The sequence below is a fragment of the Somniosus microcephalus genome, chromosome 12 (genome assembly GCF_052327205.1).
Source record: "Somniosus microcephalus isolate GS21.2 chromosome 12, FLI_Smic_1.0, whole genome shotgun sequence".
Taxonomy (NCBI): Eukaryota; Metazoa; Chordata; class Chondrichthyes; order Squaliformes; family Somniosidae; genus Somniosus; species Somniosus microcephalus.
In genome coordinates, this window is record NC_140998.1 from 141,436,848 (window position 1) to 141,452,769 (window position 15,922).

Here is a 15,922-nt window from a genome sequence, read left to right on the forward strand (position 1 = left end):
GGGGATCTAAGGGGGAAGAGGGGAGGGGATCCAAGGGGGGAGAGGAGAGAGGCGCAAAGGGGGGAGAGGAGAGAGGATCCAAGGGGGGAGAGGAGAGGGGATCAAAGGGGGGAGAGGAGATCCAAGGGGGGAGAGGAGAGGGGAGCCAAGGAGGGAGAGGGGAGGGGATCCAAGGGGGGAGAGGGCAGGGGATCCAAGGGGGAAGAGGAGAGGGGATCCAAGGGAGGAGAGGAGAGAGGAGCCAAGGGGGGAGAGGAAAGAGGATCAAAGGGGGGAGAGGAGATCCAAGGGGGGAGAGGAGAGGGGAGCCAAGGAGGGAGAGGGGAGGGGATCCAAGGGGGGAGAGGGCAGGGGATCCAAGGGGGAAAGGAGAGTGGATCCAAGGGAGGAGAGGAGAGAGGAGCCAAGGGGGGAGAGGAAAGGGGATCCAAGGGGGGCAAGGAGAGAGGATCAAGGGGGGAGAGGAGAGACGATCCAAGGGGGGAGAGGAGAGAGGATACAAGGGGAGAGAGGAGATCCAAGGGGGGAGAGGAGAGGGGAGCCAAGTGGCGAGAGGGGAGGGGATCCAAGGGGGGAGAGGGCAGGGGATCCAAGGGGGGAGAGGGGAGGGGATCCAAGGGGGGAGAGGAGAGAGGATCCAAGGGGGGAGAGGAGAGGGGATCGAAGGGGGAGAGGAGAGGAGATCCAAGGGGGGAGAGGAGAGAGGATCCAAGGGGGGAGAGGAGAGAGGCTCCAAGGGGGGAGAGGAGAGGGGATCCAAGGGGGGAGAGGACAGAGGATCCAAGGGGGGGGAGGTGAGAGAATCCAAGGGGGGAGAGGAGAGAGGATCCAAGGGGGGAGAGGAGAGAGGATCCAAGGGGGGAGAGGAGGGGGGATCCAAGGGGGGAGGGGAGAGAGGATCCAAGGAGGGAGAGGAGAGAGGATCTGAGGGGGGAGAGGAGAGGGGATCCAAGGGGGGAGAGGAGAGAGGATCCAAGGGGGCAGAGGAGAGGGGATCCAAGGGGGAAGAGGAGAGAGGATCCAAGGGGGAGAGGAGAGGGGATCCAAGGGGGGAGAGTAGAGAGGATCCAAGGTGGTAGAGGAGAGCGGATCCAAGGGGGAAGAAGAGAGAGGATCCAAGGGGGGATAGGAGAGAGGATCCAAGGGGGGAGAGGAGAGGGGATCCAAGGGGGTAGAGGAGAGAGGATCCAAGAGGGGAGAGGAGAGATCATCCAAGGGGGGAGATGAGAGGGGATCCAAAGGGGAAGAAGAGAGATGATCCAAGGGGGGAGAGAAGAGAGGATCTAAGGGGGGAGAGGAGAGAGGATCCAAGGGGGGAGAGGAGAGAGGATCCAAGTGAGGAAAGGAGAGAGGATCCAAGGGGGGAGAGTAGAGAGGATCCAATGGGGGAGAGGAGAGCGGATCCAAGGGGGGAGAGCAGAGGGGATCCAAGGGGGGAGAGGAGAGGGGATCGAAGGGGGTAGAGGAGAGGGGATCCAAGGGGGAAGAGGAGATCCAAGGGGGGAGAGGAGAAGTGAGCCAAGGGGGGAGAGGGGAGGGGATCCAAGGTGGGAGAGGGCAGGGGATCCAAGGGGGGAGAGGAGAGGCGATCCAAGGGGTTAGAGGAGAGAAGATCCAAGGGAGGAGAGGAGAGAGGATCCAAGGGGGGAGAGGAGAGGGGATCCAAGGGGGGAGAGGAGAGAGGATCCAAGGGGGGAGAGGAGAGAGGATCCAAGGGGGGAGAGGAGAGATGTTCCAAGGGGGGAGATGAGAGGGGATCCAAGGGGGAAGAAGAGAGAGGATCCAAGGGGGGAGAGGAGAGAGGATCTAAGGGGGGAGAGGAGAGAGGATCCAAGGGGGGATAGGAGAGAGGATCCAAGTGGGGAGAGGAGAGAGGATCCAAGGGGGGGAGAGGAGAGAGGATCCAATGGGGGCGAGGAGAGCGGATCCAAGGGGGGAGAGGAGAGGGGATCCAAGGGGGGAGAGGAGAGAGGATCGAAGGGGGGAGGAGAGGGGATCCAAGGGGGAAGAGGAGATCCAAGGGGGGCAGGACATGTGAGCCAAGGGGGGAGAGGGGAGGGGATCGAAGGGTGGAGAGGAGAGGGGATCCAAGGTGGAAGAGGAGATCCAAGGGGGGAGAGGGGAAGTGAGCCAAGGGGGGAGAGGAGAGGGGATCCAAGGGGGGAGAGGAGAGAGGAGCCAAGGGGGGAGAGGAGAGGGGATCCAAGGGGGGAGAGGAGAGAGGAGCCAAGGGGGGAGAGGAGAGAGGATCCAAGGGGGGAGAGCAGAGTGGATCCAAGGGGGAAGAGGAGAGAGGATCCAAGTGGGGAGAGGAGAGAGGATCCAAGGGGGGAGAGGAGAGAGGATCCAAGGTGGGAGAGGAGAGAGTATTCAAGGTGGGAGAGGAGAGAGGATCCAAGGTGGGAGAGGAGAGAGGATCCAAGGGGGGAGAGGAGAGGGAATCCAAGGGGGAAGAGGAGATCCAAGGGGGGAGAGGAGAGGGATCCAAGGGGGAAGAGGAGATCCAAGGGGGTAGAGGAGAGGGGATCCATGGGGGGAGGGTTGAGGAGAGGGGATCCAAGGGTTTGAGGAGAGGGGATTGAAGGGGGGAGATGAGACCCAAGGGGGGAGAGGAGATGGGATCAAAGGGGGGAATGGAGCTGGGATCCAATGGGGGAGAGAAGATGGAATCCAATGGGGGAGAGGGGAGGGGATCGAAGTGGGAGGAGAGGGGAGGGAATTGAAGGTGGGGAGAGGGGATAGATTTAAAGGGGGAGAGGAAAAGGGATCAGAGGGGGGGAAAAGGTCAGGAACTCAGCTCAGGGTGGGAGAAGATCAGGAACTGGGGGAAAGAACATCAGAAACTTGTTCGGGGTGAGCACGGTGAAAACAGTAGGGAGTGGTGAAGAATGTAATCCAGTCTAATGGGGAGAGCAAGAACTTGTTCCCGATGGGAAGATAAATCACATTCTCCCGCCCTCCGTTAGGCCTGGATCACGTTCTTCTACCTCCACCCCCTTTACACATGCACAACGTTCTCCCTCTTCACCCCACTGCACCAACCCCCCACCCTCGAGACCGCAGCAGTTCAAGAAGGCAGCTCACGACCACCCTCCCAATGGCAACTAGGGATAGGCAATAAATTAATGAATTTTAAAACAACAGAATGTATTCTGTGTAATGTCTCCTGTAAGCTGCTGCACAGCGCTCCAGGGAACACATGCAGCCGGTTTGCCAGCTTTTCAATACAAAAATCGTAGTGATTACTTGCACGAATAAAATTGAGTCGTTCTGTTCATGCACTCTGTACGGGGGCGGAGCTTAAAGCCCAGCCTGCCTCCCACCAGAGCCGTGCATGCGCATCCATCATTCCAACCTCACATATGCCTATGGTTCCTGTAGGCCCAGCACAAACCCTGGAGCCCTGAGTCCATTCACAGGCTGTAGGCCCAGGTCAGCGGGGGGAGAAGGTCAAGAACTCAGTGGGGTGGGGGGGAGGAAGTCAGGAACTTGTTGGGGAGGGCAGAAGGTCAGGAACTCGGGGTGGGGGAGAAGGTCAGGAACTTGTTGTGGGGGAGTAAAGATCCTAACCTGGGAGGGTGAACCCTGTCTGTTCTCTGAAAGCAGTAGTGTTAGCACTGTGAGCTCTGTCTGGAGCCTGGCTGTCACAATGAATGGATCAAATTCCACAATGCAAATGTTCAGCCTCACAAGGAAGAGGTCAGTTTGCCAAACAACAACACCGCTACCCTTGTCAGCAGGTTTAATGACAATGTTACAGTTGGATCGGAGAGAATGCAGTGCTGTAAGTTCAGAGTGTGGTTGGCAAGAGTGAGTGAGGGGAGAAGAGAAATTGAGATAACCGATGTCATGCCGGCAGTTCCCAACTTAAAGCTCTAGAGAGGGTAAGAGACCAGAAGGAGGGGCCCAGGTGGAATGAGAATTCTGAAGATGGGAGAAAGGGTCCACTGGGTGAGGGGAAGACTCCTGGCCGAAGAAGTGGGCACAGAGGTGCAGGCGATGGAAGAAGAGCTCAGTGTTGTGCTGAGCTCGAAATTCATAGAGGTGGGGGCGTAAGGAGATGAAGCTGAGGCCCTTGCTGAGAACAAATCTTTCAGGGTCAGAGAGGGGAAGGTCAGAGGGGATAGTGAAAATACAGCACCGAGTTCCTGACCTTCTCCCCCACCCCGAGTTCCTGCCCTTCTCCCCTCCCAACTTCCTGAGCTTCTTCCCCTCCGGACCTTATGACCTTCTCCCCCAACAAGTTCCTGACCTTCTCCCCCAACAAGTTCCTGACCTTCTGCCCACAACAACAATTCCCTGACCTTCTCCCCCAACAAGTTCCTGACCTCGCTTCAAAATACATTATGGGCAAAATCACAGACATCCCATTCTACCCCTACTCACACACCCCAATCGACCTCTACTCACACATCCCATTCTTCCCCGTCACACGTCCCATTCTTCCCCAGTCTCACATCCCATTCTTCCCCAGTCACATATCCCATTCTATCCCAGTCTCACACCCCAATCGACCTCTACTCACACATCCCATTCTTCCCCGTCACACATCCCATTCTACCCCAGTCTCACATCCCATTCTACCCCAGTCACACATCCCATTCTACCAAGTCCCTGACCTTCTGCCCACAACAACAAGTCCCTGACCTTCTCCCCCAACAAGTTCCTGACCTTCTCCCCCACCCTGTGTTCTTGACCTTCTGCCCTCCCGAACAAGTTCCTGACTTTCTCCCCCCACCCCACTGAGTAGGGGTAGAATGGGATGTGTGACTGGGGTAGAATGGGAAGTGAGACTGGGATAGAATGGGATGTGTGACTGGGGAAGAATGGGATGTGTGAGTAGGGGTAGAATGGGATGTGTGACTGGGGTAGAATGGGATATGTGACTGGGAAAGAATGGGATGTGTGAGTGGGATAGAATGGGATGTGTGAGTGGGGTAGAATGGGATGTGTGACTGGGGTAGAATGGGAAGTGTGAGTGGGATGGAATGGGATGTGTGAGTGGGGAAGAATGGGATGTGTGACTGGGGAAGAATGGGATGTGTGAGTGGGATAGAATGGGATGTGTGACTGGGGTAGAATGGGATGTGTGACTGGGGTAGAATGGGATGTGTGAGTGGGGTAGAATGGGATGTGTGTAAGATTTCGCAATAATTTACAGCTCCGAAGATTAATTTCTTTGATTAAAGAATCCCTGGGTGATGTGCCCTTTAAAGATTCCAGGGATCAAAAATGGCCATCAGACCACATGGTCAAAGACAAAGGACTTGGAAAACAGCTTGTGTGTGTGTGTCTGTGAAGAAAGGTTCAATGGCAGTCAAATCTGTCAATCAAAGGGCAGTTTCCCCCAACCTGCAGCAGGACAATCGATGCCTGTTTACAGAACGTTCTACAATGTTGACTCTATGATCAAGTGCTTGAAACTGCCAGCATGAACAAAGGAACTTTGTTTGCTAAGCACTCAAGACTGTCAATCAATTGCGGCTCCAGATGACCACAGGACAATGCTTTGTTTACAAAGAAATTGAATGCTATTAGCATTTGTTTGTATGTCAAGTGGACACATCCAAACTGAGGAGAAACCATTTAAATGAATGGAAGAACACATTCAAACCCATTACTGGGCAATGAGGCAGTTGGATCCCTTTTGTTTTAGCCCACAAACATCAGGATCTGGGCGGGCCCCAAATGGGAGTATAAAAGCTAGCTTCCCAGAAGCATCTCGCTCTCTCTGGCCTCGCCTCCGTGTCCCTCTACAGCGTGGGAGTCTGCCTGTAGAAGCGAAACACCAGCAGTTTATTTTTAAAACACTAGGGTGTTTTTCACTTCAGGGCAGTGAAGATCTAAGTTCGCAGGACACGGAGCAGGCATTTCCAGTGGTGAGCATATATTTTTCTGGCCTTCCACAAGGCAACTTAGAATAGGTATAGGGGTGGGAGTAAAGTGGGAATTTTGTTAGAATTGTGATTTTAGTCGATTTCCTTCATTGTGTCTGTTTCTCCTTCCCTATTTAAGCAAGACAGTGTTGCACCTAGCAGAGAAGTGTTATAGTGAACATTGAATTCGGTATTTAAAACTGCATTAAAAAGGAGTAGCTGTTTTAAAGTACTGTATGTAAAACTCTATTAAAAGGGGTGTTGCATCAAGCTAAAGTGCTGTGGTGAATGCTGTGTAGCTATTTTTTTTAAGTAACTGTATTAAAAGGGAGTGTTGCACCAAGCAGAGGAGTGCTGTGGTGAAAGCTGTGTTTCTATATTAAAGTACTGTATTTAAAATAAAGTAGTGTTGCACTGAGCAGGGAGCGCTCTAGTGGACACTGAGTGTACTGCGTGTATTAAATAAAGGAGAGTTGCACTGAGTAGGGAGCCCTCTAGTGGACACTAAGTGTACTGCGTTTAAGCAAAAGTGTTGTACCAGGCATAAGAGCCACATCGATTTTTCTTTCTTTTGTTTTCAATAAATATTGGTCTGTTTTGCAACCAAACCATGAGTTACGTTGTTTTCTGTCTACATCACCACCAAATAAGTCCAGGGGTCAGAACTCAGGAATAGGGGAGCCAGGGGGTCCCTGGAGCAGCTCAGAGGCTTCTGACAGCTCAGAGACAAATAACCCCAGCCCCACTAGCGTGTGTGTGCTAATTCCGTACAAAATGGCGACCGTGGCAGGACCCTCGGCAACGGTGTGCGATGTGGCAGACAATGGTTTGTGTCTGGAAAGAGCAGCAGTTATTGGGTTTCTTTTTATCCCACTGGTTTGTTTGTGGTTAGGTTCCCGCAGGCTTGGGGAGGTTACCCGCAGGCTTAGGGAAGCCAGGGCAGAGACTTGGGATAGGGAAAGGGAGGTTGAAGAATACCAGGCCAAGGTAGAGCACCTGGTAGTTCAGTTTAGTGAGGACAAAAGCCACACGAGGCATGAGTCAGAGTACCTGAAGTGCCTAGTTGCAGAGGCCAAGAACAATGAGGTGAGGGTGTGGGAGGAGAATGCTCGCCTCATACAAGAATTAAAAGAGCAGGAGGAGAAGGTTAGGGAAGTGAAGGCAGCATATAAGCTGGCCTGCGAGCAAGGGTTTGAGGAAGCAGATCATGGCCCCTGTAGAGCAGAGATAGAAAGCCTGAGCATGGCTTTAAAAAGAGCAAAGGGGATGATATGTCTGATCAGCCCGAAGGCAGGTCAGTCGGATTTTACTGGCAACCTAAGTAAAACAGCCCCACAGGCAACACCCAGGGAAAGGTTGGCCAGGGAATCAGAGGTCCCACGACCGCCACCCATGGCTCCGAGCTTTCAGGAGCTCTGGCAGCAAAGGGGGGTGGAGGATGGGAAGATAGAGGAAGCACAGCAGGCCCCGCTAGATAGGCCGGGACCAGGACCAGTGTACCCCCTCCGACAACGGAGGTACGGTCCGCCGATTGATGAAGATGACCCAGGGGCCATCCAGAATCAGTTTCTGGTGCCGTATGGCACCCACCAGCTCAGGGACATGGTTAGCCACGTCCCCAAGCTCACTAAAAAGGGAGACCCCTCTCTGCACTCCAGGGAGATAGAGCAAGCAGCTTGTGTAAACGACTGTGATGAGGCAGAGCAAGCAAAAATGCTGCTGTTTTCCCTGGCAGGTGATCTCCTCCAGTCCCTATCTGGCGAGTGCAAAAGGGGGCAGAGGGATTATGAGGGTCTCAAGAATGAGGTATTGGAGGCCATGGGACTCAATGATGGTAGCCCGTTCGCTCGGGTGGAAAGAACAGTGCAGCTCCCAGGGGAGTCCCCGCAGGCATTCGCAGACAGGCTGTGGCCAGTCTACCGGAGTGCATGCCCGGGAATGCCAGGGCGGGCAGCACTGGATGCAGCCCAATTGATTCGCTGGGAGTAAGGTGGGGCAGATGGACAGCCTACCCCAGACAAACATGACAAACAGCCTACCCCAGATCCAAGCCCAAGTCATGGCTTGGTTTGACCCCCAAAACCCCCAGACCACTGAAGAAGCGGTGATCCGCCGACTCACGGTAGCCTTCAGGAACATGAGGGGTATCGAGGCTCCCCAACCCAAGAAAAGAGTCCATGAGGTTAAACCTGGGAGCCAGAGTAAGAGAGAGTGGCACCAGGAGGGGAACCGGCCCTCTCAGGCTAGGTTAAATTGATATGGGTGTGGGAAAGATGGTCACTGGAGAAAAGACTGTAAAATCCTTGGAAGGACAAGGGAAAGGATCCCACAGCCCCAGCCCAAAAGGCAGGGCCAGACCTCCCTCCTGCAGCAATTGAGTCATTTTTGCGGTCCCTACGGTCTCTTCTGACCAATCAGGGAAAAATAGCAGCCACCACCGGTGCTTTGACCCCGTCTGCCCCACCTCACTCCCAGCAATGACTAGAGCCAGCGCAGCCAGTTGACCTGTGTCCCTGCGAAAACGCTGAGGGGAGCAGGCCCTATGTTGAGATGGGGGAGGAGATGGTGCAGGGGAGATATTCGGTGGAGACTGGAGCCTCCAGCACGGTGGTCCACTCGAAGGACCTGACCCATTCACCCCGGTCTGACAAGGTCCCATTTAGCTTAATGGGACCCACAGGGAAACAGGCAGCTGGGAGTGAACCTGAGAATAGAAATCCCCAGCCCACAGCAGGTCCAAGTTCACAGGCAGGCGCCGTGACTTGTGTTAGGGGAGGAGCCATTCATGATTTTGAACAGGATTACTGGCAGGCAGCCAGTTATATCAAACGATGCGGTTTGTTTAAGCAGGGGGCAGGGGAACAAGCTGCTGGGATTGTAGGAGCTCCCCAGCACTTGGCCCGAGCGATTCCCCCTCTCTTGTGGGACTCCGGGGAGGAGCCTGAACCAGGTTTTAGACCTGAAGGGGAAGGCTCTCAGCCACCGGTAGCCGGTGGCAAGGGATTGCCTGTCCCCAGCCCAGGTTTGGGAAGGGAGGGACCTGAAGGAGGAGGTCCCCAGCCAGCAGGGAGTGTGACCCGAGCTAAGGGTCTGCTCGCCAGGGTAGACCCCCCGGCAACACTCCCTAGGAGATCTCTTCGGGTACCCCAGCCCAAGAAAGTATGGTCACCCACTGTCCAGTGGAGTAGGGCGGTCTCCTGAGTCAGGGAGAGGCCAAAGAGTAGAGGTCCCCAACCAGCAGCCATAAGCTGTGAGGGACCAGAAGCTGGAATAAGTCCAGCCACACAGCAGGGAGCAGCCTGTGGCAGCCCAACCAGGAACTGAGCTGGCCGCCCGGAGACGGGCAGCGCTTGTATATAGTTTTGGCCAGTTAATGTGTGATTAAAGAATTAAGGTAGAACGTGTATTAAGGTAGAAAGAATTAAGGTAGAACGTGTATTAAGGTAGAAAGAATTAAAGTAGAACGTGTATTAAGGTAGAACGGGTTAATTTTGTTTTTTAAGGTAGAACGTGTATTAAGGTAGACCGTGTTAAGTTTTTGTTTTATATTGAAATTAATATTGGAGTATAAGTGTTGAGTGTAGTATGGTTCCAGGATTGTATTGTGGATCAAGGTCACGGGACCTGATTACACTTCCCCAAGCCAGGGGACCTGGCGAGATGTTTTCTTTTGTTTTCCAGAGTTCCGGAAGGTACCAGTGACCAATGAGTCATGGGATTCGTGAGAGGAAGCACCCCTAGTCCATGAAGAAAGGGGTCTGCAGGAATCAGATGCCCACAACATTTAAAAATGCTGCTGGAAATACAATTTAAGACTAAGAATTTATAGAACTGGTTAATTATTTCACTGCTTGTTTGTAGTTAAAGGAAGCTCGTTTGTCTTCCATCTTTTTAGTAGACATGTTGGCTGGATGACAATCCCTTTAAAGATGTTGAAATTATGTTGCAAGTGGTGCAGGGGCATAGGACCCCCTCCATGCTTGACTTATTGTGAATATAAGTGGTGCAGGGGCATTGGCCCCTCCATGTATTGATTATTTAATTAATTTGGGGTTTTCTGTCAATAGATGCCTGCCGTACTACGATTCTCTCTGGGCAGGGAAGATGGAGGCGTCGGGGGATCAAAGATAGATTTAGTTAAGTATAAGGGAAGGTTGTTTGTGGGGGGGGGTCAGAAATTATTGCTCACTTTTGGCAAGGATACTACAAGCAAGTTTTAGTACCGATGGGGGACTGTAAGATTTTGCAATAATTTACAGCTCCAAAGATTAATTTCTTTGATTAAAGAATCCCTGGGTGATGTGCCTTTAAAAGATTCCAGGGATCAAAAATGGCTGTCAGACCACATGGCCGAAGACAAAGGACTTGGAAAACAGCTTGTGTGTGTGTGTCTGTGAAGAAAGGTTCAATGACAGTAAAATCTGTCAATCAAAGGGGAGTTTCCCCCGCCCTGCAGCAGGACAATCGATGCCTGTTTACAGAATGTTCTACAATGTTGACTTTAAGATCAAGTGCTTGATACTGCCAGCATGAACAAAGGAACTTTGTTTGCTAAGCACTCAAGACTGTCAATCAATTGCGGTTCCAGATGACCACAGGACAATGCTTTGTTTACAAAGAAATTTAATGCTATTAGCATTTGTTTGTATATCAAGTGGACACATCCAAACTGAGGAGAAACCGTTTAAATGAATGGGAGAACACATTCAAACCCATTACTGGACAATGGGGCAGTTGGATCCCTTTTGTTTTAGCCCACAAACATCAGGATCTGGGCGGGCCCCAAATGGGGGTATAAAAGATAGCTTCCCAGAAGCATCTCGCTCTCTCTGGCATCGCCTCCGTGTCCCTCTACAGTGTGGGAGTCTGCCTGTAGAAGCGAAACACCAGCAGTTTATTTTTAAAACACTGGGGTGTTTTTCACTTCGGGGCAGTGAAGATCTAAGTTCGCAGGGCATGGAGCAGGCATTTCCAGTGGTGAGCGTATATTTTTCTGGCCTTCCACAAGGCAACTTAGAATAGGTATAGGGATGGGAGTAAAGTGGGAATTTTGTTAGAATTGTGATTTTAGTCGATTTCCTTCATTGTGTCTGTTTCTCCTTCCCTATTTAAGCAAGACAGTGTTGCACCTAGCAGAGAAGTGTTATAGTGAACATTGAATTCGGTATTTAAAACTGTATTAAAAAGGAGTAGCTGTTTTAAAGTACTGTATGTAAAACTGTATTAAAAGGGGTGTTGCATCAAGCTAAAGTGCTGTGGAGAACGCTGTTTAGCTATTTTTTAAAGTAACTGTATTAAAAGGGAGTGTTGCACCAAGCAGAGGAGTGCTGTGGTGAACGCTGTGTTTCTATATTAAAGTACTGTATTTAAAATAAAATAGTGTTGCACTGAGCAGGGAGCGCTCTAGTGGACACTGAGTGTACTGCATGTATTAAATAAAGGAGAGTTGCACTGTGTAGGGAGCCCTCTAGTGGACACTAAGTGTACTGCGTTTAAGCAAAAGTGTTGTGCCAGGCATAAGAGCCACATCAATTTTTCTTTCTTTTGTTTTCAAAAATATTGGTCTGTTTTGCACCCAACCCATGAGTCACGTTGTTTTCTGTTTACATCGCCACCGAATAAGTCCGGGAATCTGAACTCAGGAATAGGGGAGCGCTTCGAAACTGTAAGGGGGTCCCTGGAGCAGCTCAGAGGCTTCTGACAGCTCAGAGACAAATAACCCCAGCCCCGCTAGCGTGGGGCTAATTCCTTACATGTGTGAGTGGGGTAGAATGGGATGTGTGACTGGGGTAGAATGGGATGTGTGACTGGGGTAGAATGGGATGTGTGACTGGGGTAGAATGGGATGTGTGACTGGGGTAGAATGGGATGTGTGACTGGGGTAGAATGGGATGTGTGAGTGGGATAGAATGGGATGTGTGACTGGGGTAGAATGGGATGTGTGAGTGGGATAGAATGGGATGTGTGAGTGGGGTATAATGGGATGTGTGACTGGGGTAGAATGGGATTTGGGAGTGGGGTAGAATGGGGTGTGTGACTGGGGTAGAATGGGATGTGTGACTGGGGTAGAATGGGATGTGTGACTGGGGTAGAATGGGATGTGTGACTGGGGTAGAATGGGATTTAAGACTGGGGTAGAATGGGATGTGTGACTTGGATAGAATGGGATGTGTGACTGGGGTAGAATGGGATGTGTGACTGGGGTAGAATGGGATGTGTCAGTAGGGGTAGAATGGGATGTGAGACTGGGGTAGAATGGGATGTGTGACTGGGATAGAATGGGATGTGTGACTGGGGTAGAATGGGATGTGTGACTGGGATAGAATGGGATGTGAGACTGGGGTAGAATGGGATGTGTGACTGGGGTAGAATGGGATGTGTAGGTAGGGGTAGAATGGGATGTGAGACTGGGGTAGAATGGGATGTGTGACTGGTGTAGAATGGGATGTGTGATTGGGGTAGAATGGGATGTGTGACTGGGGTAGAACGGGATGTGTGAGTGGGGTAGAATGGGATGTGTGACTGGGGTAGAATGTGATGTGTGAGTGGGATAGAATGGGATGTGTTACTGGGGTAGAATGGGATGTGTGAGTGGGATAGAATGGGATGTGTGACTGGGGTAGAATGGGATGTGTGAGTGGGATAGAATTGGGTGTGTGAGTGGGGTAGAATGGGATGTGTGACTGGGGTAGAATGGGATGTGTGACTGGGGTAGAATGGAATGTGTGACTGGGGTAGAATGGGATGTGTGACTGGGGTAGAATGGGATGTGTGACTGGGGAAGAATGGGATGTGTGACTGGGGAAGAATGGGATGTGTGACTGGGGTAGAATGGGATGAGTGACTGGGGTAGAATGGGATGTGTGACTGGGAGAGAATGGGATGTGTGACTGGGGTAGAATGGGATGTGTGACTGCGGTAGAATGGGATTTAAGACTGGGGTAGAATGGGATGTGTGACTGGGGTAGAATGGGGTGTGTGACTGGGGTAGAATGGGTTGTGTGACTGGGGTAGAATGGGATGTGTGACTGGGGTAGAATGGGATGTGTGACTGGGGTAGAATGGGATGTGTGACTGGGGTAGAATGGGATGTGTGACTGGGGTAGAATGGGATTTAAGACTGGGGTAGAATGGGATGTGTGACTGGGGTAGAATGGGATGTGTGACTGGGGTAGAATGGGTTGTGTGACTGGGGTAGAATGGGATGTGTGACTGGGGTAAAATGGGATGTGTGACTGGGGTAGAATGGGATTTGTGACTGGGTAGAATGGGATGTGTGACTGGGGAAGAATGGGATGTGTGACTGGGGTAGAATGGGATGTGTGACTGGGGTAGAATGGGATTTGTGACTGGGGTAGAATGGGATGTGTGACTGGGGAAGAATGGGATGTGTGACTGGGGTAGAATGGGATGTGTGAGTAGGGGTAGAATGGGATGTGTGACGGGTAGAATGGGATGTGTGACTGGGGAAGAATGGGATGTGTGACTGGGGTAGAATGGGATGAGTGACTGGGGTAGAATGGGATGTGTGACTGGGAGAGAATGGGATGTGTGACTGGGGTAGAATGGGATGTGTGACTGCGGTAGAATGGGATTTAAGACTGGGGTAGAATGGGATGTGTGACTGGGGTAGAATGGGATGTGTGACTGGGGTAGAATGGGTTGTGTGACTGGGGTAGAATGGGATGTGTGACTGGGGTAGAATGGGATGTGTGACTGGGGTAGAATGGGATGTGTGACTGGGGTAGAATGGGATGTGTGACTGGGGTAGAATGGGATTTCAGACTGGGGTAGAATGGGATGTGTGACTGGGGTAGAATGGGATTTGTGACTGGGTAGAATGGGATGTGTGACTGGGGAAGAATGGGATGTGTGACTGGGGTAGAATGGGATTTGTGACTGGGTAGAATGGGATGTGTGACTGGGGAAGAATGGGATGTGTGACTGGGGTAGAATGGGATGTGTGACTGGGGTAGAATGGGATTTGTGACTGGGGTAGAATGGGATGTGTGACTGGGGAAGAATGGGATGTGTGACTGGGGTAGAATGGGATGTGTGAGTAGGGGTAGAATGGGATGTGTGACTGGGGTAGAATGGGATGTGTGACTGGGGACGAATGGGATGTGAGACTGGGGAAGAATGGGATGTGTGACTGGGGTAGAATGGGATGTGTGACTGGGGTAGAATGGGATGTGTGACTGGGGAAGAATGGGATGTGTGACTGGGGTAGAATGGGATGTGTGACTGGGGTAGAATGGAATGTGTGACTGGGGTAGAATGGGATGTGTGACTGTGGAAGAATGGGATGTGTGACTGGGGTAGAATGGGATGTGTGAATGGGGAAGAATGGGATGTGAGACTGGGGAAGAATGGGATGTGTGACTGGGGTAGAATGGGATGTGTGACTGGGGAAGAATGGGATGTGTGACTGGGGTAGAATGGGATGTGTGACTGGGGAAGAATGGGATGTGTGACTGGGGTAGAATGGGATGTGAGACTAGGAAAAATGGGATGTGTGACTGGGGTAGAATGGGATGTGTGACTGGGGTAGAATGTGATGTGTGACTCAGATAGAATGGGATGTGAGACTGGGGTAGAATGGGATGTGAGACTGGGGTAGAATGGGATGTGTGACTGGGGAAGAATGGGATGTGTGACTGGGGTAGAATGGGATGTGTGACTGGGGTAGAATGGGATGTGTGACTGGGGAAGAATGGGATGTGTGACTGGGGTAGAATGGGATGTGTGACTGGGGTAGAATGGGATGTGTGACTGGGGAAGAATGGGATGTGAGACTGGGGAAGAATGGGATGTGTGACTGGGGTAGAATGGGATGTGTGACTGGGGTAGAATGGGATGTGTGACTGGGGTAGAATGGGATGTGTGAGCAGGGGTAGAGTGGGATGTGAGACTTGTGTGCTCCCCATCACTAGCCTGGCACCTTTTCTCCATAGAAAGAATTCCACTCCCTCACTGTACAGCTGGTTTGCGATCACAAGCAGCACATGATGCAGGTCTGTGCCCGCTATCCCGGCAGGAGTCACGACCCTTTCATCCCGTGCCAGTCCTCGATGCCGCCTTTATTGCAAGCAGGCTAGCGAGTTATAGGCTGGCTATTGGGTGACAAGGGATATTCCCTCCAAACATGGCTCGTGAATCCTGTCAGGAACCCGGCACAGCTGCAGAGCTGGTGTAAAGCGAGAGCCACGCTGGCACAAGGAAGATCATCGAACGAACAATCGGCGGGCTCAAGCAATGCTTCCACTGCCTGGACCGTTCCGGAGCAGCTTTGCAGTTCACCCCTGAGCGGGTATCCAGATTTGTGGTCGTCTGCTGCATGCTCCACAACTTCCCATCATGAGGGACCAGCACTTACCTAGGCAGCAACAAGTGCAGCAGGAGTAGGAGGAGCATGAAGAGGAGGAGCATTGACCACCAGTGACCCTACCGTTTCCGAGCTCACAGAGAGCAGATCATCCAAGAATGTTTCACCTGAACTATCCCTCCCATCCCCAATATGTCAACAGTCCCACAATCTTTACCACCCTTACTGCCACCATCTGATTGCCTTCCTTCAGTCCAGCCTTATGGGTCTTGCCCTCACTTCATTACAAGTTTAACCACCAACACCAAAATGTAGAACAAAACACAAATTTATCAAACAACTCAATTCCATCTGTATCTAACAATGAACAAAAATAATTATGAATCACCCTTATCCCTGCCCTTATTGCTCGTCTTGTCTGCTCCTTTGCCTATCCTAATGTTCCTATGAAGTGCTTCCCCAATGGCTACAACTTTCATTGAGAACTCTTCAGATGGCCATTGCTAGTGATCTCGAGCAACTCTGGGCCTTGAGGGCCTGGCTACAGATTGCAGCATCTCGGCGTGGGCCGGGGCCAGTGCCGTCTGGGCCAGCTGGCTGTGTGGCACTAATGTGGAGAATGGCGGAGTGGGTGGTGGGGGAAGCCGACACGCTGTCGTCCTGAGAGAGGACAGCCGCTATAGTGTCCGTGGAGCTGACCACTCGGCTCATGTTGGATAGA

At 51.9% G+C, this 15,922-nt stretch overlaps 1 protein-coding gene across 1 annotated transcript in view; it reads left to right on the forward strand.

The window, feature by feature from the left end:
* Window positions 1–11,392, forward strand: part of LOC147109569 (uncharacterized) — a 33,641-nt gene extending 22,249 nt beyond the window's left edge. The window contains exon 2 of the mRNA XM_086003628.1: window positions 5,832–11,392. Coding sequence (XP_085859754.1) covers window positions 6,651–7,865 — 1,215 coding nt within the window. The 5' untranslated portion in view covers window positions 5,832–6,650 and the 3' untranslated portion in view covers window positions 7,866–11,392. The remainder of the gene's footprint in view (window positions 1–5,831) is intronic.
* Window positions 11,393–15,922: the final 4,530 nt, after the last annotated feature.